The 23,623-nt window shown below is 40.4% G+C and overlaps 3 protein-coding genes across 3 annotated transcripts; 2 read left to right on the top strand and 1 right to left on the bottom strand.

The window, feature by feature from the left end:
- The first annotated feature begins 80 nt into the window (after positions 1–80).
- On the top strand, positions 81–7,354 carry tmem59 (transmembrane protein 59). The gene is made up of 8 exons (XM_072440731.1): positions 81–302; positions 428–533; positions 3,004–3,098; positions 4,848–5,000; positions 5,333–5,405; positions 5,477–5,591; positions 5,669–5,786; positions 6,840–7,354. The coding sequence occupies exons 1-8, from the start codon at positions 147–149 to the stop codon at positions 6,978–6,980; spliced, it is 957 nt and encodes a 318-aa protein (XP_072296832.1). The 5' UTR covers positions 81–146; the 3' UTR covers positions 6,981–7,354.
- Positions 7,355–8,093: 739 nt separating this feature from the next.
- Positions 8,094–11,081, bottom strand: lrrc42 (leucine rich repeat containing 42). Its single transcript, XM_072440728.1, has 7 exons — positions 10,426–11,081; positions 10,224–10,355; positions 9,470–9,588; positions 9,296–9,381; positions 9,115–9,228; positions 8,501–8,585; positions 8,094–8,414 (listed from the first exon to the last, which is right to left on the bottom strand). Exons 1-7 carry the CDS (start codon positions 10,815–10,817, stop codon positions 8,131–8,133), a joined length of 1,212 nt encoding a protein of 403 aa, XP_072296829.1. The 5' UTR covers positions 10,818–11,081; the 3' UTR covers positions 8,094–8,130.
- A 220-nt stretch (positions 11,082–11,301) lies between these two features.
- On the top strand, positions 11,302–22,843 carry yipf1 (Yip1 domain family, member 1). Its single transcript, XM_072440730.1, has 9 exons — positions 11,302–11,754; positions 11,853–12,010; positions 12,100–12,186; positions 12,282–12,369; positions 12,437–12,553; positions 13,195–13,361; positions 14,777–14,959; positions 21,037–21,126; positions 22,319–22,843. The coding sequence occupies exons 1-8, from the start codon at positions 11,721–11,723 to the stop codon at positions 21,118–21,120; spliced, it is 918 nt and encodes a 305-aa protein (XP_072296831.1). The 5' UTR covers positions 11,302–11,720; the 3' UTR covers positions 21,121–21,126; positions 22,319–22,843.
- The last annotated feature ends 780 nt before the right edge of the window (positions 22,844–23,623 follow it).

Below are 23,623 nucleotides of genomic sequence, written 5' to 3'. Positions count from 1 at the left end.
AGACGTGCCCTGATTTCCTGAGGGCTTTGAACGCAGCAAACATTCTCTCAAGATCTCGCGAGAAGAGCCGTCCGCGCGTGACTCCGGAGAGATTAGGACGAGGAAGAAGAAGTGTGTTGTTGTTGGGCTTTCGCAGAGCAAAAAAAATGGGGAGATTGTCCTCTTTCGTCCGCGTCGCCGGGCTCTTCACCCTCCTCGCTTGTACCTCCGCGTCCCAGGACGTGTTCGACGCCGTGCTGGGACACACCGGGTCCTGTCGAATGTCCTGTGAAATGACATACAGTTTGCACACGTATCCGCGGGTAACAACGGCTTTTCCATATGGTGCAGATCGCGCTGGCGAGTGCCGTCGTACCGAACGTGTTTCCGTGTGTGTAGCGTCCGCGGCGTGTGACTGGTGTAATTCGTGTTCTTTTACGTTGTGTAGGAGGACGAGCTCTACGCCTGTCAAAGAGGCTGTCGTCTGTTTGCCATTTGTCAGTTTGTGCGAGACTCCGACGACCTGAACCAGACCAAGAGCGAGTGTGAATCGTGTAAGTAACGCGGTGTTATCATTGTGTGTGTGTGTGTGTGTGTACTGTGTGTACTGTGTGTGTGTGTGTACTGTGTGTGTGTGTGTACTGTGTGTGTGTGTGTGTACTGTGTGTGTGTGTGTGTATACTGTGTGTGTGTGTGTGTATACTGTGTGTGTGTGTGTGTGTACTGTGTGTGTGTACTGTGTGTGTGTGTGTGTGTATACTGTGTGTGTGTGTGTACTGTGTGTGTGTGTGTACTGTGTGTGTGTGTGTGTGTGTACTGTGTGTGTGTGTGTGTGTGTACTGTGTGTGTGTGTGTGTGTGTACTGTGTGTGTGTGTGTGTACTGTGTGTGTGTACTGTGTGTGTACTGTGTGTGTGTGTGTACTGTGTGTGTGTGTGTGTGTGTACTGTGTGTGTGTGTGTGTACTGTGTGTGTGTGTGTGTACTGTGTGCGTGTGTGTACTGTGTGTACTGTGTGTGTACTGTGTGTACTGTGTGTGTACTGTGTGTACTGTGTGTGTGTGTGTACTGTGTGTGTGTGTGTACTGTGTGTGTGTGTGTGTGTGTGTGTGTACTGTGTGTGTATACTGTGTGTGTGTGTACTGTGTGTGTGTGTACTGTGTGTGTGTACTGTGTGTGTGTGTACTGTGTGTGTGTGTTATTCAGGTGTGTGTGTAGATGTGTGTGTGTGTCGGTCGGTGTGTGTGTGTGTGTGTGTTGAGATGTGTAGGTGTGGGTGTGTGTGTGTCGTGTAAGTAATGCGTTATTATTATTCAGGTGTGTGTATGTGTGTGTCTGTGCGTGTAGGTGTGTGTGTGTCGTGTAAGTAATGCGTTATTACTCAGATGCGCGCGTGTGTGCGAGCGTCTGTCTGTGTGTGTGTGTGTGTGTGTGTACTGTGTGTGTGTGTGTGTCTCGTGTAAGTAATGCGTTATTATTATTCAGGTGTGTGTGTAGATGTGTGTGTGTGTGTGTGTGTAGATGTGTCGGTCGGTGTGTGTGTGTGTTGAGATGTGTGGGTGTGTGTGTGTGTCGTGTAAGTAATGCGTTATTATTATTCAGGTGTGTATGTGTGTGTCTGTGCGTGTAGGTGTGTGTGTGTCGTGTAAGTAATGCGTTATTATTACTCAGATGCGTGCGTGTGTGCGAGCGTCTGTGTGTGTGTGTGTCTCGTGTAAGTAATGCGTTATTATTATTCAGGTGTGTGTGTAGATGTGTGTGTGTAGATGTGTCGGTGTGTGTCGGTCGGTGTGTGTGGGTGTGTGTCGTGTAAGTAATGCGTTATTATTATTCAGGTGTGTATGTGTGTGTCTGTGCGTGTAGGTGTGTGTGTGTGTCGTGTAAGTAATGCGTTATTATTACTCAGATGCGCGCGTGTGTGCGAGCGTCTGTGTGTGTGTGTGTGTGTGTGTGTGTGTGTGCTTCACTGCGCAGACATGGCTTGTTGTATAATCGCATATGTCAAGTTCAAGCTACATTCAGGTCATCTAACCATATATCCAAATGCTGCAGTAAAATTATCTTTTTATTTTATTTTTTTATTTATATTCCTTCCACACACAAAAAAAAGAAAACATGCCAGTTTTGTTTAATCCAAAACACTGTTACCCAAATGTTAGTAAGAAAATGTAGTTCATATATTTGCTTATTCATTAGGAATAATACATAGATATAAGAAATGTGTCATGGTGATATATCGGTTGTCTGTGATATCAGAAGGTTTTCCTTAGATATTGGTATCAATTACATTTAAAAACGACCCCCAAAAAAGCACGTAACAGATTTCTCCAGATAAATATGTTTTGTTATTATTTTTACAAAAGTGGAAACTTTATTTGTGAACTTCATTATAACTTAATATAAATTAGTCTTAATATTGGTATTGGTAAATATGACAAATGATAAAAACATGATAAAAATTCCCTTTTACCAAGGTTGAAAACGGATATAATGACGTAATAATGAATGGATATTTCCAATAATTACGTCATTTCAAAATTAATTCAATGAATTCAAAACTTAAATGAAAAGTAAGTATACATGCACAAGAACATTTCAATCGCGTCCCTTTCATTTTTACTTTCATTGTACGTACTGAACAGGACAGCGTACCATTACATAATGCCAGAGGATTGATGCTTGTACCAGATTATATCTCGCTAAGCTAATATCCATCTGCACTCCTTAAACGGGAGGAGGGACATTATTTACAGTGCATCAATACTCTCTTTAAACATACAGTCATTTGTTTGTTCACTCGCTTATCACACATTATATTACCAGTTCAGTCAGTTCAGGACCTGCTTCGTGTTACACAATATCACCTATAGAAATTATGCAGTTACCGTATGTATCAAATGGGTCTAGTGGGAGAACTGTTACTCTGTTGTAAGTAAAATAATGTGTATTTTGTGTCATTAACCATAGCGTTTTGAATCCTACTCATAAACAACTAGCAGTTTACAAATGGTATGATCTTCTTTCAGCTTGTAATGAAGCCTACAGCCAGGGGGACGAGCAGTTTGCCTGTAACTTGGGCTGTCAAAACCAGATTCCATCCACGGTTCAGCGCCAAGAGCAGGCAAGTCGTCAAAATACTACCTACACAAATATGCAAAGCTCGCTGCATATTCCTCTTCTGTCGATTTTGTTTGTTTGTGGCCTTGAATTCGCTGTCAAAACAGGTCATCAGAGGACACTGTTTACTGTTAAACGCTAAATTGTGTGGCGTTAAGCCCAATCAGTGTGGCATTCACCGTATCCTATTCGGCAGAAAGTTGGCAACCACATGACGGGGCGTGTAAAAGGGCGAGGCTTCAAAATCCGTCTCTTCTTCTCTCACTTTTAATGGCGGTTGATGGCCAATTGAAAAGGTGCATTTCACCGCATTTATATCTGGTAGCTATTCATTGTTGTTTTGTGTTCATTGTTTTGTTGTTTGTGTTGCATCGAATCACCAGGACAAGTTCCTATGGTTGTGAATTCTGTTCATTGACAATGGCAATAAACCTTATTCTGGTTCTGGTTCTGGTTCTGAGAAGAGATCAGAAGGGGATTTATTGCCATTGTCAGTGAACAGAATTCACAAACATAGGAACTTGTCTTGGTGATTTGGTGCAACATAAAACAATGAATAAGTCAAAAAAAACAATTTATATCTACTATGGGATAAGTATAACAATAAGCTATCAGAAAAAATATAAGAATCAAAATAAGAATTAAAAATAGGTTTAACATGTACACAAATTTACAGTCGAGTTAACATATGTAGTGCAGAAAGTGAACAGTGCAGTGAGTGATTAAATCATGGTTAAAGGAATAATAGAGGATTTTTCGCCGATTTGAGAATTCAAGCGACTGTTTCCGTCTCTTCTGAGCTCAAACACAGTCTTTCTCTGTCATCATTTTGTCCTGTACACTGAAGGAACTTGCTAAACACACACTGGCATATCCACCACGCATGCGCAGCCAGGGAAACCTGCTGCTATGCTGGGAACGAGGCTGCAGTAGGACGCAGGGAATGATTGACATGTGGGAGAACTACTCGGCTGTCCACGCCATGAGGAAATGAGACTCTGATTGCTCGCCAAAAATCTCCTATTATTCCTTTAAAGTGACAGTGTTTGAGAAGCGTTCATGAGTCCAACAGCAGAAGGAAAGAAACTGTTCTTGTGGCGGGAGGATCTGGTCCGGAACGTTCTAACTTCCTCTTCTTCTTCAGTGTTTTTGGCGGTTGTTGTTATCCATAAAGTGTTACATTACTGCCACCTACTGTAGTTTTATGTCTAACTTCTTCTGTGTTTTTGGCGGTTGTTATTACGCAGACACTATATGTTCTTGTATTTTTGAGTGATGTTTATGATTATATTTTCCATGATTTTCCATTTAGCCAGTTTCAACTCCTTAACGCTTTAACCGATTTCAACATGTTATACCTCATTACGATCGCTTTCGCAGTAGTACGTGTGCTATTACTTTTGACATTTGAACAACTTGTACTTTTTGCAGAATTTTCAAAAGTATTAGTACTTTTTCCCCATTTAAATGAATTTGGGCATTATAAGTGTCTGTGTAATTCTTTAGGCTTTATTCTTTAGACTTTTGTGACGGAGCCAGTCGAGCGAGAGAGAGAGGGGGAGGCAGAGAGAGGGAGAGAGAGACGCAGACACTCTAGCAATGGCTTCAGCCGTTGCAAATTATCTTGTTCATAAAGTGTTACATTACTGCCACCTACTGTATTCTTACCTCTAACTTCTCCTTCTTCAGTGTTTTTGGGGGTCTCTTGTCTGTTGATCGATACTATAACAGATCCATGTGTCTGTTGTGGCAGCTGGAGGCGATGATGCCGCGGATGCACTTGCTCCACCCCCTGACTCTGGTGAGAGGAATCTGGGAGGACATGATGAGCCAGGCCCACAGCTTCATCTCCTCCTCCTGGACCTTCTACCTCCAGGCCGAGGACGGGAAAGTGGTCATTTTCCAGGTATGTTCACAGCAAGTCGCGTTCTCGCCATTGTTTCGCGCGTCGTAGAACGTTTAGACGGCGTGAAATGGTCAAAGCGAAAAGGAACGATGATGTAGTGGGTCAGATGTCAAATCTACTGTCTATTCTGTATTCTATTATCGAGTATTGAGCTGTAAGATAAAAAGATGGTGTGTGTCTGTGGTGTGTGTGATTTTATTGGCATGAATTATGTTATAAATTGGGATCGATTGACTGAATATAAGACTTTTAATTTACTGCTTTCTCATTTGACATGAATTGTTTTGTGAAAAATGTCCAAACTGACCATTTATTCCGTTCCTTTTCTTCAGACCGAGCCACAAATTCGCGTTTATTCTCAGATCGAGGTGGGAAACGACGTCAAAGAGCCGCCGCGGAAAACCTGTAAGGAAAAAAAAAGAGAATCCGACATTTTAAAACAACCAAGTACTGAATATTTTGTTTTCTTTTATTAGTTTTGAACAGTCCAATTTACAAAGAATACCACCGCACTTTAGTCCAGGAGCGAGATCGAGAGATGAGCGAGCGCAGCTACGACGGCGACTACAACATCTTTGGTTGTCTGGCGAGGTAAAAGGCCAAACGTCCATTGTTAAACGAGTTTGCGACTAAAAGGCAGAAGTCTGAATATACTTTTCCTCCCGTAGAAACCCGTGGCTGCCGGGCTGGATCCTGACCACGACGCTGGTCCTGTCCGTTTTGGTGCTGATCTGGATTTGCTGCGCCACCGTAGCAACCGCTGTGGACCAGTATGTCCCAGCCGAGGTGAGAAAATGCAAAGGTTTAATCGTGACCCTTTTTTTTTTAAGTTGAACGGATGGTAATACCGTATTTTCCGGACTATAAGGCGCACCTTTTTTCATAGTATTGGCCGGGGTGCGACTTTTACTTATATTTATACTGATATACTTTATATGTGTTTTTTTCTTCTCTATTATGCATACTCCGGTGCGACTCATAGTCCGGAATATACGGTATTTGGTTTTGGGAATTACTCACCGTAGACATAGAAAAATAGACATAAACCAGGCTTTAACTACGTTCCAGTTGTCCTCTAAGGTTTGAGTTTTGCGTGAGTATTGCGTTGTATAAGTCTAGTAATAGTACAAGTAATAATAAATGATGATAATACGAGTAATAAAAATCAAGGAAGTGCTCAATTTAGCCAAAATGCTGAGCTGTTTATGCAAATTTACCACTAACCCAGACATTTTTATGACATTTAAAGTTTATACAGCATAATATCAGAGTGACATTTTTCTGTACATTGGCCCAGTATTGATGATAGTAGCATTTGCTTAACTGCTGGTCACGGAGAGCAAATGGGCAAATATGTACCGTATTTTCCGGAGCATAAGTCGCACCAGCCAAAAATGTATAATAGAGAAGAAAAAAACATATAAGTCGCACTAGAGTATATGTATATAAGTATACGTTTCTCCCCGGCCAAAACTATGAAAAAGGATGCGACTTATAGTCCGGAAAATACAGTAAATAGGGAGCAACTAAAGAGAAAATAACAGGAATATTATGAATATTACAGCTTTCACCAGATGCACGGCGCAGGGTTCTTAAATGTTCTCAGTTTCCAAGTGGGGATTTCGAGTTGTTTCAGTTTAGATTTACACTCTGAAAGTCCCACCTCTGAGGACAACTGTGAGTCCAACACGGTCTGAAAACGCAATCCATATTTTACATTTACATTTTCTTTTACAACTGCTAATAATCTAAACTAATAATCAAAATCATGTTTAAATCCGTCCCATGGCGACCGTACACGCTTGTGACACGTGTCCCTTTGCTCCCCTCCCCTTTTAGAAGCTGAGCATTTACGGCGATGACGAGAAGAAGCTCATTCCTTACCCACAATCCTCTCTGGTCATCATCACCTCCAAAGCGTCTGAAGAAGAGGCCGGGCCGCTGCCCCCCAAAGTCGACCTGGGGCAGTCTGACATCTAGTGGCCAAAGTAACGCATGGAAGGGGAACTTTTAGGTCACGGTCTAAACAGGGATGCAGTTTTATTTTAAGACGACGTGTGACTTTCCAATTAATGTTACGCAACGTTTTTTCTGTACATCGGTAAACGAAGGCATTAGTAGTTCTTATCACCAGTTTAATTCGGGGAACTTCAATTTTTGTTGTGTGCAATTTCTTTTGAGTGCTTATTTTGATGTGATATTTGATTCTCAGTGACTTGAAGTGAACACAGGTTTTCCTCCTAAACACACACCTTTGGTAAAAATAAATGTGCTAATTCTCTACCTTTCGGAAAACATCTTTGTATGGCAGTTACTTCAGTTAAATTTTACTATTAAAATCTATACTATTAAACGTGTTCAATGGTCTTTTTTTGCATTTTGATGTAGTTTTAAGCAAACAAATACACATTTTAGATGACTTTGTCCTGTTATTAAGACTTTTAACCACTGAAGAGATATCTTTTGATTTGAAAAGTAATTTTGCTATGGCAACGGTCCAAATTCATCATTTTCTGAAACTCATTCATATAAAACTGAAACAAAAGACATTACACAGTGCAAATTTATAGCATAATCATATTGCTAATTCTGAATTTGTAAATCAAAACTGCAAACCACTGAGTAGTGGCCACACCAGTCTGTCAACAAAATGATAGAAGTGATAATATCAGCAAGTCACCACTCTGTGATTGCATTAACACTGAGTACATTTCAGTGTAATCCCTCATTTGTCCAGCAGTCTTCATCGTAGAGAAAGATTGTCATCTGGACACTGTTCAAAGACATCTAGAATGTCCAGATGACTACAACCGAATCTTTTTATACGACCGGGTTCATTTACATGGCCAGTAAAAATCAATTACCGGTAACTAGAATTGGATAACCCAGTACGGTAATTGGATCTAATTTCTGGTGTGTGTTTACAAGCTCAAGAGAAATCTGATCATCAAACACAGACGATGAGTGGATTTGGAAGATAAACTACAGTAACTCTTTCAATCTATTTGTTTTTGCTGCATTTTAAACGAGCCTCTCCCTCAAACGAACCATACCAAGCAATTTTAACAAACATTCATCTTTATTAATAAAAAAACACAGTGCACAGTATAGGCTCAAATGAGGTAAACACTTAATAGCTGTTCAACAAGTCCATGTCTTCTGCTGTGAGGGCGGAGGATCTTTTAGTGGGCGGGGTTTGGCTGTCACGCTTGTCCGACCGACGCGGCCTCTTGTTGCTGTTCAGGAGAGTCTTGGCGTCTTCGCGGGCTGCGGGCGAGGCATGTTGACTTTCCTGTTTCATGTCGTCATCATCAGCAGCTTTACAGAAATGTAACGTCTCCGTGGCGTCGTCGTCCTTCTCGTGTACCACAGGCGCCGCGTTCAGGATGTCCCGCACGAACTTCTGCCTGCCGACTGGAAAAAAGAAAGACTATGAAGTGTAAAAGCTGGCTCTGGTGTGCACGGGAAATGTAAGATCGAAATAATAATATATGACGTACAGAAGCGTAGTGCAGATGTTCTCGACTCTTCGAGTTTCTTCAGCTTTGGCATTTGTGTAGCGCTCGTTTCCCATTGGTTAACCACCTAAAAGATGAGCAGACAAGGTCACACTGGACACGCCGGACACGTGTTACTGCCGGTTTTCTTGATGTAAAACGACAAAAGTATATTTAAGAAAGGACAGTACCAGGCGATTGAGCTTATGAATGCTTCACAGATTCACAGATGCAGGCAAAGCAAAGAATATACCGTATTTTCCGCATTATAAGTCGCACTGGAGTATGAAATGCGGTTACAAGTGTGAAAATAACCAATAATATCACATATAAGTCGCTCGGGAGTATAAGTATATAAGTATAAATATAAGTATAAGTCGCACCCCGGCCAAAGCTATGAAAAAAGGTGCCACTTATAGTCCAGAAAATACGGGTGCATTGTAAAACCTAGAACAACAAAGGGAAGCCTGGCTACACATGGAATTAAACGGCAGAAAGAGGAGAAGGAAAGGAAAATAACTTAATCAACTGAATTCCTTTATGAAGCGTGCCAAGCTTGTAGGAAAAAAACTATTCCATCCATTCATTTTAACTGTTTTATATCTTGTTTTTTTTACCTGTTCTGCCCATCCTTCTGTTTTACATTTGGAGTGGTCAAAATCGTCCAGCGGTTTCTCAGAGTGGACGAGCCCGAGGTAGTCACGGATGCATCTTTTGAGCCCTGGGCCGAGCTGAAGGTTTTCAACAGTCAGATTCCAGTCGGGAAATAGAAACAGCCAAACAAATATGCTTCCATACCTTCATACCCGTGCCGGACGCATCCAGTTTTTCAAGTTTCGGGAGGCACATGAGGTATCTGAAAGCCCTCTCTGTCACGGGATTATCTGTAAATAGAAGGCAAAGGATGACAATCGGCAATGCTGCTGTTAAAAAAAAAAAGTATTATGTTACTAGATGTTTATTATAACTCACAGGAAATGTCCAGAGACTTCAGGGAGTCCAGTCCCTTCTTCATCATTCTTACCGGTGCGGTCAGTCTCTGGACGCCCATGTCTGAAATACTGTTGCCGCCAATGCAAAGTTGTTCCAAGCTACAGAAGAAAACGACAATAACAGACAATAGTTGAAGTAAATCCTCACTCCTTTTTGGGGTCACGCCGGACCATATCCCAGCAAATTACGTTTTTTCTTAATTTTTATTTTGTTACTATAATGATTAAGATGTTTTTGGACTTCTGTACTCACTGTGTAATACCTTATTTATTCATATGTACAAAACGTGTTATTTTGTTGCACATTTAAGCCGAAAGAAACATCTTGAAATCAACTTATAATTAATTTAATCAGGATTTGAGAGTGAATAAGGAGTTAATCTGCCCTTTTACACATAAACACATGCACTTTTCTGTATGAATTGTTGTTTTTTTGCTTGAACGTCAGTGCAATTATAGTATTTAGAGTTCAGTTTGTGTCGGATACATGGTCATTTTGAGAGCTTTTGCCATGCCTCCGTTTTAGTCGACTAATCGCTGCACAGAACATGTCTTTGGTCGACCAACAATGTCTTAAATCAGCCCTGCACGCCTAGAATTGAACACGTTGAAGCATTATTTAACATTTTGTGGGGCAGATTGGTGGGCGAGCAAACACCGACGCACTGCTCTGAGCAAAGCAGCGACCGCTCTACGACTCGAGCCATCTCTTCCCATCTCAAATCGTGGTTCACCTCGTCATCAGGCCCGACGTGAGGTGCTGGAATATCTCGTGATCATCTCCAAGTCGACAGCCGAACAAATCCAGCGCCTTCAACCCGTGAAACGTCTTGACCTCATTCATTTTCTCATGGAACAGAGGGAACCTGCAAATAAAAATACAATCACCACGTTAAGTCAGAACAGAGGACAATGCCAATCGTGATCGTGTCTTACCTATTCCGTAAACACAAAGACCTGAGCACCAAACCTCCATAGGCATCATTGAACAGCTGCATGGCTTTGGGAGACACATCTGGATTGGAGAAGATGCGATTCTCCTCCACAGCTGCAAAAAGCCTGTCCCCTATTTGCTCCGGGAAGTCCACGAGAGAGTCGACATGCTGGATGTTATCAGCAACAAATAACAACGCTAGGTCAAAGAGTGATTTGGAGGTGTATCTCAGGCTCCCCTCCTCGTTGTAGGTGAAGACAAAATGCTCCTTTCTCAACACGAATGGGTTCGTCCTTCGACATGACGACACCGGTTTGGGCTGAGCGAGCACTATGTCACTAACACGACGAAGGCTGCCTTTTTCGCGGACATAGATGGTGTTATTGCTGTCCATGCCCAGGTCGCAGCAGGGTTTTTCACAAGACAAAGTAACAAAACAAAAAAGAGACAACTCATGCAATCTGACAGCCACACTACTTTCAATCACATATGTGTTGAAATCTCATCCGGAGTTTGACGGTTGGAGTAAATGTCGGGTCAAACGGGCACGCACATGGTCAAACGCCACATACCCGACGTGATAAATTGTTTTAAATTGTGTTGAACAGGTCTTTCGAGTTCTTCTGCTTAGCCTGCTCTGTTAGCATCGCTGTTCTGAGCAAATGCTTTCAGGTGTCAAAATAAAACATTACGTTCTAAAAGTGTTAGTTTATTGTCACATTTGTCTATATATAAATCACGTATTTCAAATGTTTTACTAAATTGTATACAGTGAGTTGCATATAGTGTATGAATAAAGCTAAAATAAAGACAAAATTGCGTTTATGTATTTTATAACTCTTATTTTAAAAGTTACCGGAAAACGTCGTGTTTACATGTTACAAGTTTCCGTTTCCTCTGCCAACGCTTACAAAGTTAGAAATGCAATGATTTTCACGGTTTTAAGAAAATAATGAGCAAAAGCTATTTGTTTTCCTGAAATATTTGACATTTAAATTACTTATTGTTCAAAGTAGTCCATTTGCAACGCCGACGTGTGACTTGAAATAAAAGTAAGTAAAGAAGTTAGCTTAGGAGCTAGCTAGTGCTAACCACAGCAAAGTTCTTTTTCATTTGTACTTTAACATTTTTATCAGATTATTTGTTGACTGACGGACACGGTGGCATGAATAAGGAAGAAGGCAGTATTTTTTTCTTAAACACGTCGACATAAACTTGGTTTTTGCGTCACCGGCTTTGAAATTAATATCTGTAGCTTGTTTAAAAAGTTAGACGACTTCGAATAAAAGAGATTAAAATGGCGTCCATGAAAGATCCCTTTGAATTCCAAGGTGAGTTAATTTGACATTTTAAAATTATTATTCCTATTCAATTCAAAGCAAATACACATCACTTATTGTATTTGTGCTTTATTTCTTCCCAATGGTAGATTTTGATGACTCTGGAAACATCCTGGAGCCCAGTAGAGATGCAGTCACCATCAGCATGGAGGATGAAGATGTAAAGTTTGACTGGCAGAAAAAGGCTGCTGGCGCCAAGGCCGACGCTTACGAGGAAGACCCAGTGACCAGTGATGACCAGACAAAGGTTTGAAAGAGGTTCATTACTTTATCAACCTAATAAACAAATTTAAACGTGCAATTATTTAATCGTTCTTTTGTCTTATACTTTTATAGCTTCTGTCCGAAGAAAAAACAAAGAAAACCCCCGCTTTCTGGACGTTTGAGTACTACCAGCAATTCTTTGACATTGACACATACCAGGTACAGTTTTCATAGATTTTCTTTAACTGTTTATAGATATTGAATAGACCATAACAAAGCGTTTTCTTATACAATATGTTTTGTAAAATGTTCAGGTTAAAGAAAGAATAAGAGGCTCTTTGCTACCATGGCCCAGAAAGAACTTTGTCGACACTTACCTTCACAGAAATCCTGATCTCTATGGTTAGTACATGTGGTGTTTTAATACAGAGAAAGGAAACTATTTAATGCTTTTGTATCTTGTCTTTAGGGCCATTTTGGATCTGCACGACTCTTGTTTTTGCCATCGCCATTAGTGGAAATATTTCTACCTTTCTGGTGAATTTAGGCAAACCCAACTACAAGTACACGCCAGAGTTTCAGAAAGGTCAGTGAATAAAAGCGTATCTGTGGAATAGTATGTGCAATATTGTTCAAATATTACAGAAAACTAAACAGTAGACTTAACCAAATGAGGGCTAATGTTTTTAAATTCTGAAAATGCAAAGATTTGATAACTTTATTATTGCAGTTGGCAAAGTCACAAAATATTACTATTACAACTATAATGAGCAGAAAATTCACAATTATAGACCTCATACCATTATTCCTCAAGTGTGTATACATATATATATATTTTTTTCAAACTTCCTATAAGTTATCTGTTCTTTTCCTCTGTATCTAACTGCGTTGCAACAATGAAATTTCCCCATGTGTGGACAATAAAGGATCATCTTATCTTATATGACAAAGTAAAGTCACTGTGAATGACCAGATAAAAGGGCACTTTAATTTTAGGCATAGATTGAATTGAAATAACTTAATTCTGTCGCAATTATTATTATTTTGTAGATTTAACAGTGTGACCAGAATCATCACAATTCTTGACAAGCCGAATAACGTTGACATTCCTAATTGCGTACATGTATTTTTTTTTGCCATATAGAAAAGGACATCTTGTTCTTTTATAGCAGATACTTAAATTACAATAAAGTTCACTGCGTGTACTGTTCCCGCTTCATTTTCCAGTGACTATCGCTGCCACGGCCATCTTCAGTTATGCGTGGCTGGTTCCTCTGGCGCTGTGGGGTGTCCTGCTGTGGAGGAGCAACAAGGTCATGAACCTGGTGTCGTATTCCTTCATGGAGATAGTCTGCGTGTACGGGTATTCACTGGCAGTTTACATACCGGCTGTGGTAAGATGTGAATGTTATTTCCTTGTCCGACTCAAAAAAAAAAAAAAAAGGTTATTTGGTATGTGCTTGTGATGTTAAGATTATTCAGTCAATCGATAATCGTGATTTTTCAAGTCATAATGTAATTGTAACAACTAAAAGATATCAACGGTGACCATTTTAGAAGCAAAATCAAGTATTTTAATTTCATCCTTAGTCCAAATAGATGTACTTAAACGTAACCTGCTTTTTTTCTGGCTATTTTTGTGACTTTCGTTTGTAAAACTGGTTACAAACTGAGGATAAGTAACATGTTGGACAAAGGGAATGAAAGAAGATGAAAGGGAATGAAAGAAGATGAAAGATTTCTCTGTTATCATGCTCTCAGTAATTGTGAATAATCGTTAAATAGGGATGCTTTTTCTCACAATAATCGGAACTCTAACATTTTATATTGTGACATCTTATCTTACATATTATAACTTGAGGGTTGCACATTGTAGCATCCTGTTCATTCAGTTGAGTTGATCCAGGTTTACAGCTTTAAATGTTGTTCAGACTCGTACAGCTTACCCTCCCTGTAGGTGTGTTTTCATGTTAGTTCCTGGTCAAACATTAACACAGGGCTGTACTGTACACATACAAGTATTTTAAAGGTAATTGTTTGTGAAAGTAACAGTGGAGAGATAGACGAACATTGTCTCCCCACTAAGTTACTGTTGTCAAAAGTTAAAATGAACACCCTTTACCAACCGGGCACGCACAGTTTTCATTTGTATTCACGGCAACTTTGGAATAAAACTGAACTTAAAAGGGCTGTGTGTTCTCTCTGGTAAAAATACTGTCCAACAATCAAAATCAGAAAAGGTTTATTGCCATTGTCAATGAACAGAATACACAAACATAGGAACTTGCTTTGGTGATTTGGTCGCAACGTCAAACAATGATCAACGATAGAACAACCTATATAAAGTCAAACAAGTACAACAATTTAAATCTGCTATAGTGTAAAAAATAAAAATAGGCTTACTATGTACACATTCACTTTAGATTAACATTGTAACATAAATAGTAACGACAGAGTGTCCATAATATGACTGAAAAGGCTCCTCAGGCAGAAGCAAAGTTTAATGCGTGATTGCAGATTGTGACTTGCGGATTGTGACTTGGACTGGACTATTTTGATGACGAGACTCAAACGCATCTCCTCGCATCTCTATTTGTAATCAGGACATTTTGAACAGAATGACCCTGTACAAAAATCTAAACTACAAGGGGAATCTCACAGCATAGGACTCAAGACTGGACTTGTCTGGACTGCACTGACTTTTAGACCCGCGACGTGCAAAACCAGAACTTTGTTCCACCTCTGCTTTATTCTAATGACCTTTTTGTTCCTTTTTATGTCACAACTTTTCTCACTTTTCTTCCCCCAGATCATTTGGATTCTCCCGTTCAAGTGGCTGCAGTGGTTGTCCATCATAGTTGCTTTGTGCCTCTCCGGCTCCGTTCTGGTCATGACGTTTTGGCCCGCGGTTCGAGACGACAACCCCAAGGTTTACGTCGCCATCCTCTCCACCCTCGTCACTTTCAACGTGCTGCTCGCCGTGGGCTGTAAGGTAAAGCCCCCGACAATGCGCGCCTCGGCTCCGACATGATCCCCGGGTTTAGTCTCGCCGCCGCCGAGCTATGGAAAAAGAAAATCTGTCCGGTGGAAATGAGATACGGCATTCACGGCGCGTTTTGGCGGCTCTGCGCTTCTGTCCCCGCTGATCCAAGCCGCTTGTCCGTCTCTGCGTCCATGACAATAAACACAGGCTTCTAATCTGTCCCGAACGGTGACAGTCGCTCTGGCACAAGTTTGCATATGTCACTCACAGACGGCAGGTGACTACAATTGTAATATGGCATCATGAATATGTTATAATACGGAGAAAAAAGAGAGAGGAAGTTTGAATGAGAAACAAACAGAGGCAAAAGTAATTTCAATTCATTTTATAATCAAGTAAATATAACAGAGATTGATTGATAAATTGCAATTAATTGATTTATTGAGATAATTGTCAACTAATTTAGTAATAATCGTGATCTGGACGATACATAGTTTTCAAAACATGTCTTTTGCTGAAAGAAGTTTTTTAGTGCAGACAAAGCAGAAGAATTGCATAAAAAATGACACCGAAAAACAGTTTTTATTTTTTTATTTGATAAACGCTTTTTTGTCTGCACTAGATGGGTCTGTGTCCTGTTAAAAAATAAACATAAAAGTCACAATCATGGGAAATCCATGGTTATCCAAACAACGACTCGAAATATCGAAAGAACATTTGCTAGATTATACAACTATATAGCGCAAAATTATGTTATTTAAATAAAAATACAGCCAAATAATTAAATTATATCTTTATTTATTTTAATTATGTTAGCTTTAGACAGAAGTGTTGTCAAAAGTTGTAGGAAACCATATTATTTGAATCTTTTTTTTTTCTTAAGATACTGAAATACTTAATACTTAATAAGTAAACATATGTTGTTACCTCAAATTACGATGACGTAAGTGCACTGCATCCCTTCCTACTGCAGTATATGACCCTCGCTCCATTACTACTACTATTAAAACTGCCAGTAAAAGCCCTGCATCCTTCTGCTGTACAGTATATGACCGCGCGCTCTGTCCCTTTGGAGAAACGGCCGTACCCCTCCCCAGTGTCGAGTTCGCCCACGCCGCACGCCGCGCTCCGTCGGAAACTCTGACCGCGTTTTGTGACTGGTGTGAGAGCGCGGCGTCGGCAAACCTGTTAATTTGTCAGCCTCGCCGCCGACGGACGGGATCGTGTGTCCGCTCGCATTCGTGTAATTAGTCTACAAAGTAAGGCAGCGTCTGAAGGCTTACCAAGATAAATGACGGCCATATTCCCACCCGAGCATTCTTTAAGGAGCCTACATTTGCTGCACAGTTGCCTCCTGTCGAAAACGGCGGCTCTTGATGGATTATGGTTTGTGTGGAGGAGACGTTCCGCTGGTCTATTCCGTCTGCTGCTGTCGGGCTGGAAAGTGAACACCGTTTTGCCCGCATTTCTTTATTAAGTGACAGATTGTAGAAAAAGCTTAAGTTGTAGTCATCTGGACTCAGTTTGAAAAAATAGACGTTTCGACTCTCATCCAAGAGTCATTGTCAATAAAAGAATTTAGATCGAGAACTCCGATATTAATACTGTTCTGTGGTAAGACCCACCCATTGGGAGGAGCCTTCCTGAAGTAGAAAGAGTTGTTTGTTTCAACAGAAACTCCCCCCTTGTATCTACCGAGCTAGCCTATTCAGAATCTTAATGGGCTATTAGAATCCTCTTTGTCTTTGTGAGACCCTGGCTCAACCACCCTGAGTACCTGATTAGCATCTAAATGTCCTTGTCCTGGTCCTCTACCTTTCCAGGGGTTCAGTAACCCATTATAAATAACAGGAAGATTAAACCTTAGCCCTCCATTTCTGTTTAAAGAAGGTCTTTCTTTTTTAACAAAAATAGCTTCCTTGACTCCTCTTTCAAACCATCTTTTCTCCCTGCTTAAAACCTTCACCTCACCGTCTTCAAACGAGTGATTAGAGGCTTCAAGATGGAGATGCACGTAAGGGATAGAAACACCCTTCCTTCTCTGTTCAGTTTCCCTTTTGTCCTGCTTCTTGGTTCTCTTCACTCTGTTGAGGGCCCAAGCGGGGTAACCACAGGCTGAGAGGGCATTTCGGACATGTTTTTCCTCTTTCTTCTTGCCCTCTGAGCTGGTGGGCACACCTTGAGCTCTGTGTTGTAAGGTTCTGATCACACCCAGCTTGTGCTGTAGTGGGTGGTTGGAGCCAAAGAGCAGATACTGGTCCGTGTGTGTAGGTTTCCTATATACTTCTATTTGGAGTTTCCCGTCCTCTCCTCTGATCGTGGAGAAGGAGCCTTATGCAGATGCTCAGTGAAAGGATCCAGGAAAACAACGTCAGAATTGATAAATTGAAAGGCAGAACAGGAACTTTACAGGAGAAATTAACCAGCATACTCCCTGAAGAAGCTTTCAAAAGAGTGCTGGATTTTACACAGACAGCACAAGAAGCACAGCACAGGAAGAGCAAAGAACGCCAAATCAATAAGTTCAACATTCTTTTGAACAAAAAGAATGCAGGTGAGGTCGAGTTAGACATTTGGACTGAGACAGACAAATTAGCGACCAGCAAAAACAATTGGATTAAGAACCTATCAGATCGTGTTCTGACACAGGCAGAAAAGGAGGTGCTCTCTAAAGGGCTCAACTTTTCTGTCACTTCTAAACACATCCCTACAGAGGACTACATCACAGCCACTGAAACGGCAATTAGGAACAACAAAATGACTGAATCGGAGGCCTCAGACCTGAGGTTACGTGTCACAGCGACCCTGAAGAGTGCCAAACCACCTCCTTCAAATATCACATCTGAAGAGAGAAAAGCACTTTCTGCATTGGAAAAAGATCATAGCATCAACATCCTCCCAGCAGACAAGGGACGTTGCACTGTGATTCTCAACGCAGCTGATTACGAAGCCAAAGTCCACACCCTCCTCGAGGACACGACCACATACGAACGCTTGAAAAGAGATCCGACCAGTGGCTACAAGAAGAAAGTGATAGACTGTTTACAAAGGCTGGAAAAAGAGGAAGCGATAGACCGGCCTCTGTATTACAGACTGTATCCTGGTGAAGCCATGCCCTGCATTTATGGCCTTCCAAAAATACACAAAAAGGAGGTTCCACTCAGACCCATAGTGTGCAGCACAGATTCCATCACTTACAATGTGGCCAAGCATTTAACAACTATATTGGCTCCGCTTGTGGGGAATTCGGAACATCATGTGGAAAACACGCACAACTTTGTGGATAAAGTGAAACATCTCCAACTGGACCCAGATGACCTCATGGTTTCATATGATGTGGTGTCCCTGTTCACCTGCATCCCGACCTCTGATGCAGTAGCAGCAGTGAGGATCAGACTGCAGGAAGACACCACCCTACAGGAAAGGACCAAACTTGACACCTGAACACATATGTAAACTGTTGGACATCTGTCTGAACACCACTTACTTTCAATTTCGGGGACAATTTTACAGACAGATTCATGGCTGTGCCATGGGCTCGCCCGTCTCTCCCATAGTGGCCAACCTGTACATGGAGCACTTTGAGAAGAAGGCACTGTCCTCATTCTCAGGCATAGCCCCAAAACTGTGGCTTTGCTATGTCGATGATACGTTTGTAACAATTAAGGAACAAGAGCTGGAAACCTTCTCTGATCACATCAATGCTGTGGACCCACATATCAGGTTTACAAGAGAAGACGCTAAGGAGAATCGCTTGGCCTTTCTTGATTGTTCCACGATCAGAGGAGAGGACGGGAAACTCCAAATAGAAGTATATAGGAAACCTACACACACGGACCAGTATCTGCTCTTTGGTTCCAACCACCCACTACAGCACAAGCTGGGTGTGATCAGAACCTTACAACACAGAGCTCAAGGTGTGCCCACCAGCTCAGAGGGCAAGAAGAAAGAGGAAAAACATGTCCGAAATGCCCTCTCAGCCTGTGGTTACCCCGCTTGGGCTCTCAACAGAGTGAAGAGAACCAAGAAGCAGGACAAAAGGGAAACTGAACAGAGAAGGAAGGGTGTTTCTATCCCTTATGTGTCTGGCCTGTCGGAAAAACTGCAGAGATTTTTTAGACAACACGAAGTCCCTGTTTATTTTAAACCAGGAAACACTTTAAGACAAAAACTGGTTCACCCAAAGGACAAGTTGCCGACTCAAAAACAGAGCAATGTAGTTTATTCGATCCAATGCAGTGAAGAAAGCTGTAAAGAACGGTACATAAGTGAGACAAAACAGCCTCTACACAAGAGGCTTTATCAGCACAGAAGAAATACAAGTTCAGGACCTCAGAGTGCCGTGCATCTCCATCTTGAAGCCTCTAATCACTCGTTTGAAGACGGTGAGGTGAAGGTTTTAAGCAGGGAGAAAAGATGGTTTGAAAGAGGAGTCAAGGAAGCTATTTTTGTTAAAAAAGAAAGACCTTCTTTAAACAGAAATGGAGGGCTAAGATTCAATCTTCCTGGTATCTATAATGGAATACTGAACCCCTGGAAAGGTAGAGGACCAGGACCAGGACATTTAGATGCTAATCAGGTACTCAGGGTGGTTGAGCCAGGGTCTCACAAAGACAAAGAGGATTCTAATAGGCCATTAAAAATTCTGAATAGGCTAGCTCAGTAGATACAAGGGCGGAGTTTCTGTTGAAACAAACAACTCTTTCTACTTCAGGAAGGCTCCTCCCAATGGGTGGGTCTTACCACAGAACAGTATTAATATCGGAGTTCTCGACCTAAATTCTGTTATTGACAATGACTCTTGGATGAGAGTCGAAACGTCTATTTTTTCAAACTGAGTCCAGATGACTACAACTGAAGCTTTTTCTACTATGGAACACGCCTGGACGAATGAGGCATTACACCGACATATTTCTAAGTGACAGATTATTTCATTCGGATTTATAAAATGGAACAGCCGAGAGGAGAACGTACGGCTCGAGTTAGCTGCGTATGAGCCGTGCATGTGTTCTTCCTTTCCGTCAGGGATGCAAAAATGTATCAACTAATCGTGGCTAGTCAGCTACAGAAAACAATCTGACTTTACAGATTCTAAAACATGTGAAAGGTCTTTTTTATAACGATGAGAGAGGCATTATTAATCAGTCAAAATCTCAAAAAAGAAATGTATTTGAAAAAATCCAAGACCAAGGACACACATCTAATCTTGAAATGCAGTTTAAAATAATAACAGATGAGAGAACATGGTGAATAGGTGTACGTATGCTAACGCTAACACCTTCAGCTACATGATGTATGCTAACGCTAACACCTTCAGCTACATGACGTATGCTAACGCTAACACCTTCAGCTACATGAGGCACAGACAGAACTGTGGTAAGTGTCTGGTATGTTAACGTAACATATGAACAGTTATTCAGATAACTATAGCATAAAGAACATGCTAACAAGTTTACCAAAGCATCAGTTTTACCCCAAATCACTAAATCCATTGAATTCTTCTTCCTCTGTGTCACTTCTAAACAACTCCACAAACTCCAGAGGAAGAGGAAGTGCAGATTCTTCTTCTGCGTCGCTCAGAGGCTTGAGCGCCCTCTTGTGGTTGTGTGTGAAAATATTCAACATGTGAAATACAGTTGCCAGTGTGAAAATAACAAACAATATCACAAGTCGCTCTGGAGTGTAAAAAAGATGCGACTTATAGTCCGGAAAATACGGTATTCCTAATTTTCATCAGTGACACACTTTATTTGTTAATATTCTCTATCTAGAAGCCTTCAATCCACATGCCTTTATTTGCTTGATAATGTATTTTAAAAGTTTAAATGTACAGTAGAAATGATCGTAATGTGTTCAATTTACTAGTACCTTTCGCGTTCTACTAATTCCACTTTAGTTTAACAATCGACGCACAGGGAAATCCTTCTCGTCTTTAGTCAATTACTGCCCCAGCAATCATATTCAATACTGTAGCTACTGTAGCCATTACTTTTCCTTTTTCATTACTACTAATATTTTAAAGTATTGACACAATAGATGACTACACTCTGCATCTCCCATTAATAAGTTTTCCTCTGTTGTTTCAGATGTACTTCTTCAGCAAACCAGAGGAGCTTCCTGAAAACTCTTCCGGTATTTTAACCACTGCAAAGGTTAAAGTAACACCATGAAATAAGGTAAACATGAGCAGCATCATCGTGACCTCTGATCTTCACACAAACCTGATTGATCCAAGTCCCGATGATTCATTTGTAAATTGGAAGGAGAAAGTACATAGTAAACAAAGCAGTAGAACATGAGCTACAACTGATGCTCTGAATACATTAAATACATTCACTACAAAACTGTTAGATCCCAAATGAACTAATGACTGAATTACTTGTCAAACAATACTAGAATACAGTTTTAAAATAAGATCCCTTTGTAAACTATTCATAATGCGTTGTTAAGCACAGTTTAGTGTCTTAGCATGTATTACTTGGTCATTGTAAACAGTTTAATGAGCAGTTTATTAATGCTCTTACAAACGGGTTATACATGCAGTTTACTAACACGTGCCTTATTGTTGGCTCGTTAACAATAAGGTCATTATAAGTAGTCTACAAATGCCTTATAAGCACTTACGTACAAACGAATAACTGGTGCTTATAAAGCCTTGTACATAGTTTACAGAGGAACCTTATTTTAAAGTGTTTCCTGTTGTTGTTTTTTGGATATATGTAAAATACTGTATTTTCCGGACCATAAGTCACACCGGAGTATAAGCCAAAAAATGCATAATAGAGAAGGAAAAAACATATATATGTCGCACTTGAGTATAAGTCGCACCAGCCAAAAAAATGCATAATAGAGAAGAAAAAAACATCTATAAGTCGCACTGGAGTATGAAATGCTGTTGCAAGTGTGAAAATAACACATAATTTCACATATAAGTGGCTCCGGAGTATAAGTATATAAGTATAAGTATAAGTCGCACCCCAGCCAAAACTATGAAAAAAGGTGCGACTTATAGTTTGGAAAATACGGTATGTTCAAATACTGATACAGAAGACTAAATGCTGCAGACGGCATCTTTAATCCTGTGAGTATTTGCGGTCCACTTCCACCTCTGACACACAACGACACCTGCGACCCGATACGTTCACGTCCATTGTGCGCCGTGTACTGTCCCGGTGCCATTTTTAGCCACGGCGCTTAATTTAAAAGCTACTTTAAAATTGGGGACCTGGATCGGTTGGCACGGTTTAAGTGTTGATGCAGCGAGGAAGGACACGCGACACCGCACTTCCTCCCGGCATGATTTGATGAAGTGTTGTTATTCTTTTTGTCGTCCTTTTTTTTTTCTTTCTTCTCTCTCTCAAATCGCAGCTTCTCCTGTTGCCTTATTAGCGGGACTCGGGTTGCCGCGGTCGTGAAGTCATGGGCCGTTTGGATTTCACCTGCACTTGAACGTTCTAGCTGGGGCCCTCGAGAATCAGCGCGGAGCCTTGTCCAAGCTACATGACCTTTTGGAAATGAAACACGGGGCCCGAGTATGTTATTTCTAATGGGATGGGTTCTAAACTTCCTCAGAGATAAATGGGGTGTGGTGTTACATGGCAGACGGGATCTCTTTTTTAGCAGTTTTCCACCTAATCCTTTATTTAGTGAACAATTTTGATTACTAGTTGTATAGACATTTTTGTATATAACTTCAATCTAATGTTTTGTACAAATGACTCTAATCAAAACCGTGTGGTTGAGGTTAATGTGAACATAGTTTGGTTTCTCTTCGAGTGCCTCAATTCCAAAGATGCAGTCTATATATTATGTGACATAATATTTTTAACTTTGTTTAAGCACCTTTGTAATTATAATTTGTATGTAAAATGTCGGTGTAATCCCTCATTCGTCCAGGCGTGTTCCATAGTAGAAAAAGCTTCAGTTGTAGTCATCTGGACTCAGTTTGAAAAAATAATATTTTTTCAAACTGAGTCCAGATGACTACAACTGAAGCTTTTCTACTTTGTATGTAAAATCTACATATAGTGAGAATGTGTATGTCTTCAATCTAAATAAATGGTCTTATTGGGAATTACAAGTCTATTTATTTATATAATCTTGGTTGTGCATTGCCTGAAGTAAATCATTAGTGAAGGTTAAGATGAAGTTTGTAATAGACATTTTAAGCCTTTTATGTTTGGCTTTTATTGAAAAGTTATGATTATTTTAAATATGTAACTTCAGGAGTAAGTGGTGTTTTTGCTTTCTAATAAACACCTGTAATTACATAAATGTTAGAAACGTTTTTTACATTCCAAGCAAAGAAGTCAGACACAATGAGACGAGCAGAAAACTAGAAAAGTTACATAGTGCCCTTTAATTAGGGCAGCATGTAAGCATGACAAGTGGACAATTTAAATCATTGTTATTATAGTTTGATAACTGTAATCGTTACCTGGACAATAGAAGACTCAAAAACACATACGAGAAGACCTTTTATAACAAAGACGATGGCATTATTAAATCAAAATGTCAAAACAAAATGAGCTATTACTGATTTTCATAATAAAAATAATAAACTTGATCATAAATAGAGGCTTCAGCCAACCATATTTCAACAGGTATTTAGTCAAAAGGGTATTTAGAAGAAGACTACAATAGAAGAAATGGTTTGACTTGAACTACTACAAT

The sequence above is a fragment of the Eucyclogobius newberryi genome, unplaced genomic scaffold, assembly GCF_026437365.1.
Source record: "Eucyclogobius newberryi isolate DKJ021-1_F unplaced genomic scaffold, fEucNew1.0.hap1 SCAF_12, whole genome shotgun sequence".
NCBI lineage: Eukaryota > Metazoa > Chordata > Actinopteri > Gobiiformes > Gobiidae > Eucyclogobius > Eucyclogobius newberryi.
The sequence above is the reverse complement of the archived record's forward strand: the minus strand, read 5'-3'. Positions and strand labels throughout refer to the sequence as shown.